The sequence below is a fragment of the Palaemon carinicauda genome, chromosome 2 (genome assembly GCF_036898095.1).
Source record: "Palaemon carinicauda isolate YSFRI2023 chromosome 2, ASM3689809v2, whole genome shotgun sequence".
NCBI classification, from domain to species: Eukaryota; Metazoa; Arthropoda; class Malacostraca; order Decapoda; family Palaemonidae; genus Palaemon; species Palaemon carinicauda.
Genome location: NC_090726.1, coordinates 4,688,759 through 4,702,846, shown reverse-complemented (window position 1 = coordinate 4,702,846; position 14,088 = coordinate 4,688,759). Strand labels below are relative to the sequence as shown.

General features: G+C 44.2%; 1 protein-coding gene across 4 annotated transcripts in view; it reads left to right on the top strand.

Annotated features, from left to right (window-relative positions):
* Positions 1-14,088, top strand: part of LOC137623065 (multidrug resistance-associated protein 1-like) — a 232,330-nt gene that overhangs the window by 154,006 nt on the left and 64,236 nt on the right. For all 4 annotated transcript variants that reach the window (XM_068353716.1, XM_068353726.1, XM_068353733.1 and 1 more), the window contains exons 16-17: positions 11,808-11,984; positions 13,202-13,369. In XM_068353716.1, coding sequence (XP_068209817.1) covers positions 11,808-11,984; positions 13,202-13,369 — 345 coding nt within the window. The remainder of the gene's footprint in view (positions 1-11,807; positions 11,985-13,201; positions 13,370-14,088) is intronic.

Below are 14,088 nucleotides of genomic sequence, written 5' to 3'. Positions count from 1 at the left end.
CCTTATTCCCAAGCAGAAGGTGAAGTATCTGGGAATGTTGATCGACTCAGCCTTCCAGCCCTCCAGTGGCAAGCTCTTCAAGGTCACCTCTCCTCGCTAGAGAAGCTCGTTCCCTCTCGTCTGGTCCTCATGGAACGCAAGGTAAGGGAGGATTTCCCTTGGTGGCTAAACGATGAGAACCTCATGAGAGGGTTTTCTCATAAACCCTCCTCCACCTCAGTTCCGTCTGTTCACAGACGCGTCCATGGATATACCTGTTCCCTCCAACCAATCTTCTGCTGAAAGTCCTCGACAAGCTGAGATCCTTTCGCGGGACAGCAGCAATAATGGCCCACAAATGGCCCAATAGTGTCTGGTTCCCCCTGGTAATGGAACTACGCCTGAAGCTGATCCCATTGCCGGACCCAGTTCTGACTCAGCAAGTGCAGAAATTGACTGTCTCCGCTTCATCACTGAAGTCCCAGAACCTTCATTTCATGATTTTCTCACCTTGGCAGTAAAGAAAAGGTTTGGGATTTCAAAAGACAGTATCAACTTCTTAGAAGAGTACAAGTCAAAGTCAACAAGAAGACAATATGAGTCTTCCTGGAAGAAATGGGTCGCCTTTGTCAAGGCAAAGAAACCTAAGGAGATTTATACGGATTTTTGCCTGTCCTTCTTCATCCATCTCCATGAGCAAGGTCTAGCAGCCAATACGATCACTACGTGCAAATCCGCCCTATCCAGACCAGTGCTTTATGCCTTCCAGGTAGACTTCTCTAGCGAAATCTTCAACAAGATTTGCAAAGCATGTGCTAAACTTCGGCCCGCAGCCCCTCCTAAGCCCATTTCATGGTCCCTGGATAAGGTTCTTCACTTAGCATCAACTCTGAATAATGAAGATTCTTCGCTAAAGGACTTGACTCAAAAGGTGATATTCTTATTTGCACTAGCCTCGGGAGCCAGAGTCAGCGAAATAGTGGCCCTCTCGAAGGATGATGGCCACATTCAGTTCACAGACTGTGGAGAACTGAACCTCTTTCCGGACCCAACGTTTCTCGCCAAGAACGAGCTGCCCACTAAGAGATGGGGTCCCTGGAGAATCTGCCCTCTGAAGGAAGAAGCATCCCTCTGCCCAGTGGAATGCCTAACGGTCTATCTTCGTCAAACTTCAGACTTTAAGGGAGGTCAGCTTTTCAGGGGAGAAACATCAGGTTCAACGTTATCCTTGAAACAGATAAGGGTGAAAATCACCTATTTTATTCGCAGAGCAGATCCAGACAGTACACCCGCAGGTCATGATCTGAGGAAAGTTGCCTCGTCCCTTAATTTCTTTCAGACTATGTCATTTGAGAGCCTTCGCGCTTATACTGGATGGAAGTCATCCAGAGTCATCTTCAAACACTACGCGAAGCAACTGTGGGAAATTAAACATTTCGTGGTGGCAGCAGGTAGTGTTCTGGAACCTGCCGCCTGACCTCTGCAAAGAACAGTGCACTATTTGGGACTTTTTAGTGAAGGGTGTACATGATAGACTCTTAAGGTACATCATGTGAGTAATGTGTCTAGTGTCGACACTATAAGACTGTTCTAACTACACAGGTGACATTCAGCATAATAGACCAACACATGTGCCATGCATATTTATATGCATAGTGTTCCTTGTAACAACAGAATACATAGTGAAATCTTTACATATTTCCCATAAAGTGGCTTGTGTTCCCTTTTTCAGGTGAAACTTTTATTTATTTGTTATTACCAATTATGCTCCTATGCAGATTCATTCAGCATAAACTGAAATTGTAATTGATTGTTACAACCTTGATTTCTATTTTTACTTTTGTAATAAACAATAATAGGAATCTTTGCGTCTCATTTCGCCCCAAATATTCTAAACTTTATATATATGTCAGAGCATCTTTTGATCCTATTATTATCTAGGAAAACACCAGGAACTGAGATTATTACTGTCCCGAGCAACCAGGTAAGGACTTATTGTACTTAACTGTCTATCTTACTGAACTAAGGTTTTCTACATGCTTATAAACCTGTCTGTCTCTATCAACATCCAGACTCGGGAGGTTCTTCAGTAACCTACACAGATCAATTCCATCTAAGTACAATCCATGCTTCACGTATATGACGACACTAATATACAAACTGTTTGCTAGTCTGTTCCTTGAACTCACAATCCTCGGGTTTTTCCTAAAGTCTACCCAGACTCTTCCCTGTAGGGGGCAGGAAGCACTGACATCTGATATGATCAGTTCAATGACGTTTTAACGGTAACATCAAGTGTCTCTAGGTCCTGAGGGCCAAAAGGAAAACTTATCTTGAGATGAATGGCACTATTGAAAATCCACAGATACATTAATGCTCTGGTAAACTTCCATCAGCACGACATGGCCTGAGTCCAAAAACGGATTTTGAGCGAAGCGAAAAATCTATTTTTGGGTGAGATGGCCATGTCGTCCTGATGGAAGTTCCTATAGGGTAGCTTCCTAGGGTATATTACAACTACGGCGATATTCCCAGAGAATTTACCTTAAGGTACCCAGAATTCTAACTCCTGGAGCGAATATCCCTAATGAAAGTACCAGGGATATCGCGAAATATCAGAGGACGTATTCTTGACACGCCACATGGCAATCTGCACCCCGAACAGAGATAACACTTCGAAGGGGTCAATTGGCAAGAAAACGAAAACGAGAAAGAAAAAGGAGAGCCGTTCACAAGGCTCTCTCTTCTCCCGTTTCGTAAGCGTGCATTGCGCCGATTCTGGCGCCATCTGTATTCCTTGTAGCGATACACGAGGTGCTACAGATACTGTATGTAGGGAGGGGTCCTACAGCCCTTTCATAGAAAGGGAAGGGCGGGTCCATCAGGACGACATGGCCATCTCACCCAAAAATAGATTTTTCGCTTCGCTCAAAATCCGTTTTTTGGGCTCAAGCCATGTCGTCCTGATGGAAGTATACCAGAGCATTACTGTATCTGTGGATTCTCAGAACATGCCGTACTCCCCAGAGGTATTTCCCCGGTCGACTAGACCTAGAGACCTAAGATGTTACCGTTATACATCTTTTCAACTAACCATAAACCATGTTAGAGCTTCCTGCCCCCTACAGGGAAGAGTCCTACTAGACTCTGGAAAGTCTCGAAGAGTACATATACCTATGTATGAATACCAGGCAAGCCAATATAGTGGTCTCACCCTATATTAAGTAAAGCATAGTTTGTAAAGAACCACTGCGTCAATATGAAATATCGACCAGTTCTCCACTCAATACTTGTATTGGACAAAGGTTTATATCCGCATAGGAGGAAACTTGTAAATCCGCCACCGTCCCCTTATGGGATGGAGTCCTCCCGCTAAGGGAAAGCATAAACCAATGCAACATTAGCTTGCATAAAGGAACAATCTATTAGAATTATCCCAGATAAATATACATAGAATGAATGCTCAATTATACCAATAACTTGACACAGGTGAAGGAGACGCAAGGTTCTCAAGAACAAGTTTATTGACAGACAATAAATAGACAGGTTAACAACAATTATATATATATATAAGAGGAGGATAACCAAAACTTTATGCATAAGTATGATAGTAAACAGAAACTTGTTTATCTGAAAGAAAAACATTAGTGCCACTTTTAACATACCGAGGTATCAAAGTCATAAAAGTCTGTATTACTAATCAGTCACATTAGCGTTAGAAACGCTCGGCACACATGTCTGCACTTATGCCAGGTTCACCTTTGGAAGTGGAACAGTCAACGTGGGCAACTCGGTGCCCTCACTTAGTTTGTAGCACAGTATGTAACTACACACTCACCCTGGAATTAATCGTCCCAATTAAGACCACTGTTCCTCGCAGAGTTAAACAGCAGGGTTAACGACGCAACCCACTGCTACCACAGATCTCTTTAGTTGCTCCACTTGCTTCGCATAGTGGCGAAAGAACACTCTGGAAGACTTCCAGCCAGTGTATGAACGAAGATGTTCAAAATCCATACAATTAAAGAAATTTAAGGATGAGGCAACTTTCCTCGGATCGTGACCTGCGGGTGTACTGTCAGGATCCGCTCTGCGAATAAAATATGTGATTTTCGCCCTGAGTTGTTTCAGTGATAAATTTGAGCTTGATGTTTCTCCCCTGAATAGTTGACCACCCTTGAAGTCTGAAGTTCTATGAAGATAGACCTTTAGGCATTCTACTGGACATAGAGATGCATCTTCTTTCAGAGGGCAGATTCTCCAGGGACCCCACCTGTTGGTGGGTAACTCATTCTTGGCGAGAAACGTAGGATCCGGAAACAGGTTCAGTTCTCCCCCATCCAGGAACTGAACACGACCTTCCTCTCTCGAGAGGGCTACAATCTCACTAACCCTGGCCCCGGACGCGAGTGCAAATAGGAAAATAACTTTTTGGGTCAAATCCTTTAACGCACACTCCTCATTGTTCAACAGAGAAGCGAAATGAAGAACTTTATCTAAAGACCATGAAATGGGCTTTGGAGGTGCTGAAGGTCTGAGCCTAGTGCAGGCTTTCGGAACTTTATTAAAGATCTCGTTAGCGAGGTCGACCTGGAAGGCATATAGAATGGGTCTTGTCAAAGCAGACTTACACGTTGAAATCGTGTTAGCTGCCAACCCTTGACCATGGAGGTGGATGAAGAAAGATAAGCAGAAGTCCGTCGAGATCTCCTGCGGATTCTTTGCCTTGACAAAGGCCACCCATTTTCTCCAAGATGACTCATATTGCCTTCTAGTAGATTTGCACTTATATTCCTCTAGGAAGTCTATGCTGGCTTTCGAAATCCCGAAACGCTTTCTCACCGCTAGGGAGAGAAAATCATGAGCTGCAGGGTCCGGGTTTTCTGTAATGAAGTGCAGACAGTCGACTTCTGGACTCGCTGGGTCAGAACTGGATCTGGTAGCGGTAGAAACTTCAATCGTAGTTCCAATGCCAGGGGGAACCACACGCTGTTCGGCCACTTGTGGGCCACTATTGCCGCTACCCCCTTGAAGGATCTCAGTTTGTTGAGGACCCTCAACAGAAGGTTGTGAGGAGGGAACAGATAAATCCTGGACCATCTGTTCCAGTCGAGGGACATCGCGTCCACTGCTTCCGCTAAGGGGTCCTCGTACGGGGACACGTACAGGGGCAACTTCTTGTTGTCTTTCGTCGCAAAGAGGTCTATCTGCAGTTCTGGGACTTAACTCAAGATGAAGGAGAACGATCCTGCGTCTAGGGACCATTCTGACTCTATCGGTGTGAACCTGGATAGAGCGTCCGCTGTCACATTGCGGACTCCTTGAAGGTGAACTGCCGACAGGTACCACTTCTTTTTTTCCGCCAATCGGAAGATGGCCAACATCACCTGGTTGAGAGGTGGCGACCTTGATCCTTGTCGATTCAAGCATCTCACAACTACCTCGCTGTCCAGCACCAACCTTATGTGGATCGAGTGACGCGGGGAGACTTTCTTTAAGGTAAGGAGCACTGCCATAGCTTCTAGAAAGTTTATGTGAAAGGTCTTGAATAAGTTGGACCAAGTCCCTTGGGCCTTTTTCCGATGAGAGTGACCTCCCCACCCCTCCTTCGAGGCGTCTGTGTGAATCGTCACCGACGGGGGAGGTGGCTGAAGAAGTACCGACTTCTTTAGATGTCTGGCTTGGGACCAAGGCCTGAGAAGAGTACGTAGACGAAGCGGAACTGGTCTTCTCGGATCTCTTCACGCGTTTGATTCATAACTTCTCCAAACTCCGGTTGCATCCTTTAGCTGTGCTCTTAGCACCGGGTCTGTTACCGAAGCAAACTGGAGAGAACCCAGTACTCTCTCCTGTTCGCGTCTTGATATCCTTTCGGAATCTAGAAGTCTCTTGACAGAACCAGCTATCTCCTTCCTTTTCTTCGCCGGGATGGAGAATTGGTGTGACATTAGGTCCCAGTGGATTCCCAACCACTGGAACTTTTGAGATGGAGAAAGTCGAGACTTTTTTTCTGTTGATCTTGAAGCCTAGATACTCTAGGAACTGGATCACCTGTAGAGAAGCTTGCAAGCATTCTGTCTTGGATGCTGCCCACACCAGCCAGTCGTCCAGGTAGGCTACCACCTGAATTCCCTTTAGGCGTAATTGTTTGAGAGCTACGCTCGCAAGCTTCGTGAAGATCCTTGGAGCTATATTTAGCCCGAATGGCATGGCTCTGAAGGCGTATAGTCTTCGTTGCAGCTTGAACCCTAGGTATGGGGAGAGTCGACGGTTGATTGGAACGTGCCAATAGGCGTCTGACAAGTCTATGGAGACGGTATATGCCCTCTTGGGCAGTAAGGTCCTTATGTGTTGCAGTGTTAGCATCTTGAACTTGTAGTTCACTATGAACTTGTTGAGTGGCGACAAGTCCAGAATGACTCTGAGTTTTTCCGAGTCTTTCTTGGGAACACAAAACAGCCTCCCTTGGAATTTGATGGACTTCACCCTTCGGATCACTTTTTTCTCCAACAGTTCTTGGATGTACTCCTCCAGAACGGGGGTGGAGTGTTGGAAAAACCGAGGGCACGGGGGTGGAGTGCTGTACCAGCTCCAGCCCAGTCCATTCTTGAGTAGGCTGTGGGCCCAGGGATCGAAGGTCCACCGATCCCGAAAACATTGAAGTCTCCCTCCTACCGGTATCATCTCACTTGGACTGCTGTCCTGAGGTCTTGCCTCCCTGACCGCGACCACCCCTGAATCCCCTTCCCCTTGAGGGGCGCCTAGACGAGCCTCTGGCTGCTCCTCTAGGCTTTGCTCGAAAGGAAGTTGACTGCCCTTCGAACGTTGGGTTGAATGCCGGGGACTGTGTCGACACGGCCTGGGGTACCCACTGGAAAGTGGTCGGGGTTTGTGCCACCATCTGGGGCACTGAAGGCATCGGCAATTGCTGTTGCTGTTGCTGTCTAAATGGCTTGGCTGGCCGAGACGGTAGCCTAGTCCTCTTAGTCTTCCTCTTTGGTTGGGGACCCTCATCCGGGAAGACTTTCTCTTGATAGACAGGCCCCACTTCTGGAGAAGGTTTCTATTCTCCGTGGCGGCCTTATCAACAACTTCTTTGACTGATTCGCTAGGGAAAAGGTCTTTGCCCCAAATGTTGGAGGAGATTAGTTTCCTTGGCTCGTGTCTCACCGTAGCCGAGGTGAACACGAACTCCCTACAAGCTCTCCTCGCCCTGACGAAGCTGTAAAGATCCTTCGTTACTGTGGCCAGATGAGTCTTGGCCACTACCATGAACATTTCATGGACCTTGGGGTCACTTGCCATCGTGTCAAGAGTGGTCTGAAGAGACATTGAGGCAGCCAGTCTTTCTTTTGTCTCGAGCTCTCTCCGCAAAAGAAAGTCAGACAGCTTAGGGAGGTTCTCACCGAACTGACGTCCGGCAATATCAGCCTCCAACTTCCCGACTGAGAAGGTAAGATGGACGTCCTTCCAGTCCTTGTGGTCCATAGGTAGGGCCAGCGACAAGGGTTTACACTCCTCCAGGGAGGGGCAAGGCTTGCCAGCCTCGACTGCTTTTAATACAGCCGCAAACCCTTTCTGTTAAAAGGGTAAGGCTCTAGCAGGAGAGGACACAAAGGAAGGGAGCTTCTTACTCAATGCAGCTACCTTTGAGTTCGTGAAGCCCCTCTCTTTCATCGAAGATGAAAGCAAAGCTTGAGCCTTAGCATGGTCCATCACTATGACCTCCTTCGGCTCTGTCTCCTCCTTTGAAGCTGGTTCCTTCCTCAACCGGACATAACAGTCCGGATATGACCCCTTGCTGGGCCAGAATTCCACCTCCTCTAGGGGAACTGAACCCAACTTATCCGACATGACGATCTTTCCAGTCGTCATCGGCATGTGCTCAGCATATCTCCACGGGTTAGCATCTGAGCACAAAGGAAGGTCTTTCACATTGAGCCTTTTCCGGGGCCCACGTGATGCTGCAAGCTTCTGCATCTGCAGTTCCATTGCAGCCGCCTTCTCATTATTCTCCTTCTGCATTTGTTGGATCATTCCAACAATGGAGGAGAGGGCCTGTCCCAGCTCTACTGGGAGAGCGGACGATGTTGAGGGAATAGGTTCAGGGATCTGAACCGGAGCAGCCGACACCTCGTCGGCCTCTTCCTCTACAATGTCTGGGGCTTGAACTTCATCCTGGCCTCCTGCCAGGAGGTCTTCCTCCTGACGCTCGGACACGTCTGACATCCTGTCGTCCAACTGGATGTCTTGCAAAGCGACCGCGACTTCAGCATCCACCTGGATCTGAACTAGGGGGATCTCCTCTTGAGGCTGGGGAATCACTGCATCAGCTGATGCCCTAGGGAAAAGGTAAGCCCTCATCTTCTCACTTGGAAGATAAGGTCCAGAGGTGTTCTTCTGGAAGCCCCTTACCCAGGTACGAAGCTTCTCCCTTGCTATATCCCTTGATTCCGCTGTCCTAGGGGAATCAAAAGCCTCCGTAATCATGTTAGAGCACACGGTACATACCTGAGGGTCCCAATACTGGAGATCACCCTTGGAGACAGCACATGCTGCGTGCCTCCTACATAACTCATGTCCGCAGAAGTTCTTACTGCGGACGTTGCAGAAAACACTTCCGCACTTCGGATGGTCCTCCTGTAAAGAGAAGAAATTTCCATGAGTATCAAGTGAACTACGTATCACTGGATATGCACAGTTTAGCATAACAAATCAGAAAGGAAAGACACACTTGTGTTTCCCGCACAACCAATTGTTGCAGCCTTCCAGATAATAAAATCGTATGGTTAATCTGTCCTAGAGTAACCAATGAAAAATTTCCAGAGGAAACAGGTGTAGCTCACACCTAAGATATGATTTTATAATACCGGATAATAGACAAGAAAGAACTCACTTTCTTATCTGTAAGGCAACACCAAAGGGCTGTGCAAGACAACACAAAAGTGTTAGAAAACACAGTGTTGTACTAATACTATACTATAGTTTTCTTCCTACAGTATATGCTATACTGAAGAATACTGGTACAGTATAGAAGGTAATGCGCCGGCCGGCACTTGCCGGCCGGCACACACCATAACTAGCTTTAAAGTATACTACTTAACAGCTATAAGGCGACAGAACGCTGGTTCAAATGCATGTGCCGGCCGGCAGTAACTGCCGGCCGGCAACAGCCAATGTTGGCCGGCAACTACACAAGGTAGCACCCGGCTGCCGGCCACCGCTCATAGCGACCGGCAGACAAGGGCTTGACAAAAGCCGGCCGGCAAAGGTTAACAACCGATGCCGGCCAGCAGCAAAAGAACCAGAGAACTTCGACTGCCCGGCTGCCGGCCTCATAGGCCGGCAGCCGGGTCGGGTACAGCACTAGAAGAAAACAGAATGGATGCCAGGATAAGAGAGTATACTACCTCCAAGCCCGGCAATCCGAAAGAGTGCATATAAGGAAGGGGAGAATCTAATTCAGGCTTCCTGACCAATGCCGTCTGGCTCTACAGACAGACATGGATGAGTGACCAAGGAAGGTCCGGGCAGCACTCAACTCAAAGCAGAAGACCTTTGCCGGCCGGCACACTCTGCCGGTCGGCAAGGGACTGAGTCAATTCCACATCCTAACCTATACTAGGTCCAGATGTAGAATGACGTACAGTACTGTAACGGCTAGGCCATTACAGAGATAGAGGGGGAAGGGACAAAGAGGGTCCTACCAACCTTGCTTTAGTAAAGAATCACCCGCAGCCAAGAAAACTCATCTTAGCCTAAGGGAGATCCAAAGAGGGAGGCCAGCAATACTTGCCAACCCCCACTGAACCAAAGGAAGGAAGGTGTTGCTACTCCCAGGGAAAGGATCTTATCCTCCCACCGAGAACAGCAACAAGGACTAGTCTGCTAGATCACAAAAGAAGGAATCATCTCGTACAGAAACCTTCGGCAGTGACCTAAGGAGGCTAAGGCTCCTATGTCTGCGTCAGACTAGCGAGGGAGACTCTACCCCAAGCCAGACAAACACAGACTCAGACTAAAAACTCTGATGTTCTGCCCCTCTCTGAAGCCAGACTTACTGGAACAGGAAGGTACAGTAACACCCCAATATAGTTGTATCGAAAGTTAATTCAGATAAACCACTAGGGTTAAGCCCAAGGCTTAAACAGAGGGAAAGGGATTGCATACCTTCTCCGAAGAAAAGAAAGCAACCGGGGAGTATGAGAAAGTATACTAAGGCTCCATAGGCAACTTAGCCTAGGCACCAAGAGAATCGATTACCTAAATCACCGAAACTCACTCGTATACTATCTTGGAAATAATCAATTTAATCTTAAATGTATAAAACTGTCTAAAGCTTCAATAAAATTTTAAAAACACTCGGAAATCCAAAAATCATGCAGGAAAGTACTAGGGCCTAACGACTAGGCTACATGGTCTAGCGTAGGCCAGAATTGGCGAATACTTCGCCAAAACAAATAATACTAAAAGCACGAAAAAGGAAATCCTATGTAACGCTAAACAGCTAAAATTATTAAAGCAAAACAGCCGGGAACGTCGCTCTGGCTAACTAAAACTCATACCTAGTGAGCGACAGCGTCCAGGACGCCTCCGGTAGGCAACGGCTCTTGTAACAAAGATTATTACTATTAATCACTTTAAAAATTACCAAGAGCCTACATTTATACATAAAAGAAATAATACTCAACTTATCAGAGGCAGGCGAAGTTGGAGAAAGCATAATAAATCGATTAAATCCAAGATTTTGCGAGAAACACAGGAAAAAACACCGAGTTGTTAAGCTACGCAAAAAGGAATACAGATGGCGCCAGAATCGGCGCAATGCACGCTTACGAAACGGGAGAAGAGAGAGCCTTGTGAACGGCTCTCCTTTTTCTTTCTCGTTTTCGTTTTCTTGCCAATTGACCCCTTCGAAGTGTTATCTCTGTTCGGGGTGCAGATTGCCATGTGGCGTGTCAAGAATACGTCCTCTGATATTTCGCGATATCCCTGGTACTTTCATTAGGGATATTCGCTCCAGGAGTTAGAATTCTGGGTACCTTAAGGTAAATTCTCTGGGAATATCGCCGTAGTTGTAATATACCCTAGGAAGCTACTCTATAGGAACTTCCATCAGGACGACATGGCTTGAGCCCAAAAAACGGATTTTGAGCGAAGCGAAAAATCTATTTTTGGGTGAGGTAGCCATGTTGTCCTGATGGACCCGCCCTCCTTTTGACAAAGGATAACGATTCCCTCCCTAATATACTATATCTGTTACACCTACAAAGCTACAAAGAATGGCTAGATGGCGCCACGAGGCGGCGGGGTGGCGCCTATTTACAGTACAGTAGGAGCGTTGCCTTAATAACGGCTCTCCTATATTCTTGCCACTTTTTCCCCTCGAAGCGAAAACGCTATTAGGGGTGTAGATAGCTATGAGACGTGTCAAGAATACGTCCTCTGATTTTATGCGATATCCCTTATTAAAAATCTTCAAGGGATATTCGCTCCAGGAGTTAGAATTCTGGATACCTTTGGTAAATTCTCTGGGATATATCACTGTAGTCAAATATAACCTAGGAAGCTACTAACGAAGGAACTTCCATCAGGACGACATGGCTACCTCACCCAAAAATAGATTTTTCGCTTTGCTCAAAATCCGTTTTGTAAGTTGTGAGCCGGACAGTGATTTTGTTATGGCTGGGATCACCAGAGGGTAAATCAGTCAGTGATGTGTTTATCCTTCTTAAGAATACAGGTTTAATATTAACAGAATTAAGTCTTTTGATTACAAACCTAGATTTGTTTTTCATTAATATTTTTTTTTTTTCATCATCACTTAGGGTAAAATAGCCTATGTGTCGCAGCAAGCATGGTTGCAGAATGATAGTCTGAAAGAAAATATCTTGTGGGGAGAAGATTTTGATGCCATTAAATATGAGAAAGTTATAGAGGCCTGTGCTCTTCAACCAGACTTGGATATGCTACCTGGTGGAGACATGACAGAAGTTGGAGAAAAGGTAATATTATTTGTAATTTTCAGTTTAGTTTTTATTAGAAAAATATCATTTAAGTTTTAACTGTTTAAAAGAACGCATTCAAGACATTACTGAAAAATTTCAATATCAAATACTGACTGGAAACCTTTCTCATATATTATAGACACCCCTCAGTCATTATAAAAGTGCTTTTAAGAATAATAGTCAAGTCTGAATTATTCATGAAGTCTTTGGGAAGAGAACAGTTAGCTTATCAGATTAAGTTTACCAAGTGGATTTATCAATATATTTTTAGTATTTGCTAAATTTAAAACTGGCTATTTTTTTCCAAGGTAATGAATAAACATTTGGAGTTATAGAATACAAATTCCTCTTGAATGCAAATATCATGATTAATATCTTTACTTGTTTGTGGTAAACATACTGATGGAATTACTTAGATGAACTTACAAAAAAAAATCAGAAGCTATTGTATAACATGGCTTTAATCAAATAAAGACCTTACATAAGTTTTTGCTTGTTTTTTATTGTGAAAGTTTGATGCAATATGTATTTCATAGGTTCAGTTATCTGTGCTTTTGGTGTATCTAAAAATTTCACAAGTTTCTTTAACAAATAAAAAAACTTTGTTTCAAATGTTAGCAAATAGTTCCACTGTTTTGATTTTATATAGTCTTCGGTAGCTGGTACATGATGCCTGACTTTTTAATACTCATTTCAAGAAACATCTTGGCAAATACTGATCTTGCGGTGGTCTCAGTATAAGTAACAAATTTAAACTTATCTTTTGAAATCGGTCATGCTAGCTATTTTTTGTAAATTGCTCTTTTAATTAACTTTTTAAAATTGATTGATATTGGAGGATCTCAAGTCAAGGATCACTTTTATGAACTTCATCTGTTTAGACTGTTCTTAGTCCTTTTAAGTACCATTGGATGTATTCTTTGTCCAGATGTTTATATCCCTTCAGTGACATTATTCATATTTTACGTCCAGTCATTACCAGTTTTTCCCTTTTATTATTTATTCTTATGAGAATTTTATAAAATATGCTAAATTAAATATCCATAGAAAGGAAATGTATTCAGCTGTGTGATCTAAAATGTTATAATCTTATCTCCTCAGTTTCTCATGCTGACATGAGTCGAGTCTAAAAAAGGGCTGGGACCTTGAGTGCCAGTGTTTTGTTGAGGGGTTAACATTAAAAGGTTAAATAGTGAAAAATTTCAATATTTTAGGGTCTCAACCTGAGTGGAGGACAAAAGCAACGAATTTCTCTTGCTCGGGCAGTTTATAGTAATCCTGATATAATAATTTTGGATGATCCTTTGAGTGCTGTTGATGCCCATGTTGGTCGTCATATTTTTGAGAAGCTGATTGGACCAGAAGGTCTAACAAAGGACAAGGTAAGTTGAGGCATTGCTTTGGTATTGGAAAAAATTCCTCTTTTATTAGAGTGCATAAAGCCTTAGGAAGGGCACATACTGCCTGTACTGTACTACGTAAGGATTGGCAGATAATACCTGTACTGTACTACTCTGTGTTATGCAGCAGAAACATGAGAATGTCAAGGAAAATGAAGGAGATTCTGTAAAGTTGTGGCATTACCACTCTGTTTACCAGTACCTCTCTCCAGCCAGAACAAAGAGTTTTACATATGTTGTGGCAAAATATATTTTTTCTTATCTATTATCTTAATTTAGCTGAGGCTTTTCATTAAAAAAATAAACATTACAGAAATTCAATTCCTGGTAAGTATTGACATAATTAATTATATTTTGAAAATTAGATGAATTTTTAAAATGTCACTGACGAGACATGAAGAACCTGTGGTACCCTAAAATCTATATAATCTTGGGTAAATGATAGAAACCTAATAAGCCTCAGATAGAATTTGGCTTTGGATGGATGCATACAAATAGTTTGTTTTCCATAGATCCAGCCACTTAATTTATTGGAAATTCCCTTTGCTTAGTCATTAAGTTAGGATTCTTCTGTTTGTGTGTAATTTAGCTGAGGCTCCAGGTACATTTGTACTGTTATAAGGAAGGGTATCTCCACTGGTGAATTTTGACTCAAGAAGATGATTCAAATTTTTTATACCCTTACTGACATTCCTATATAT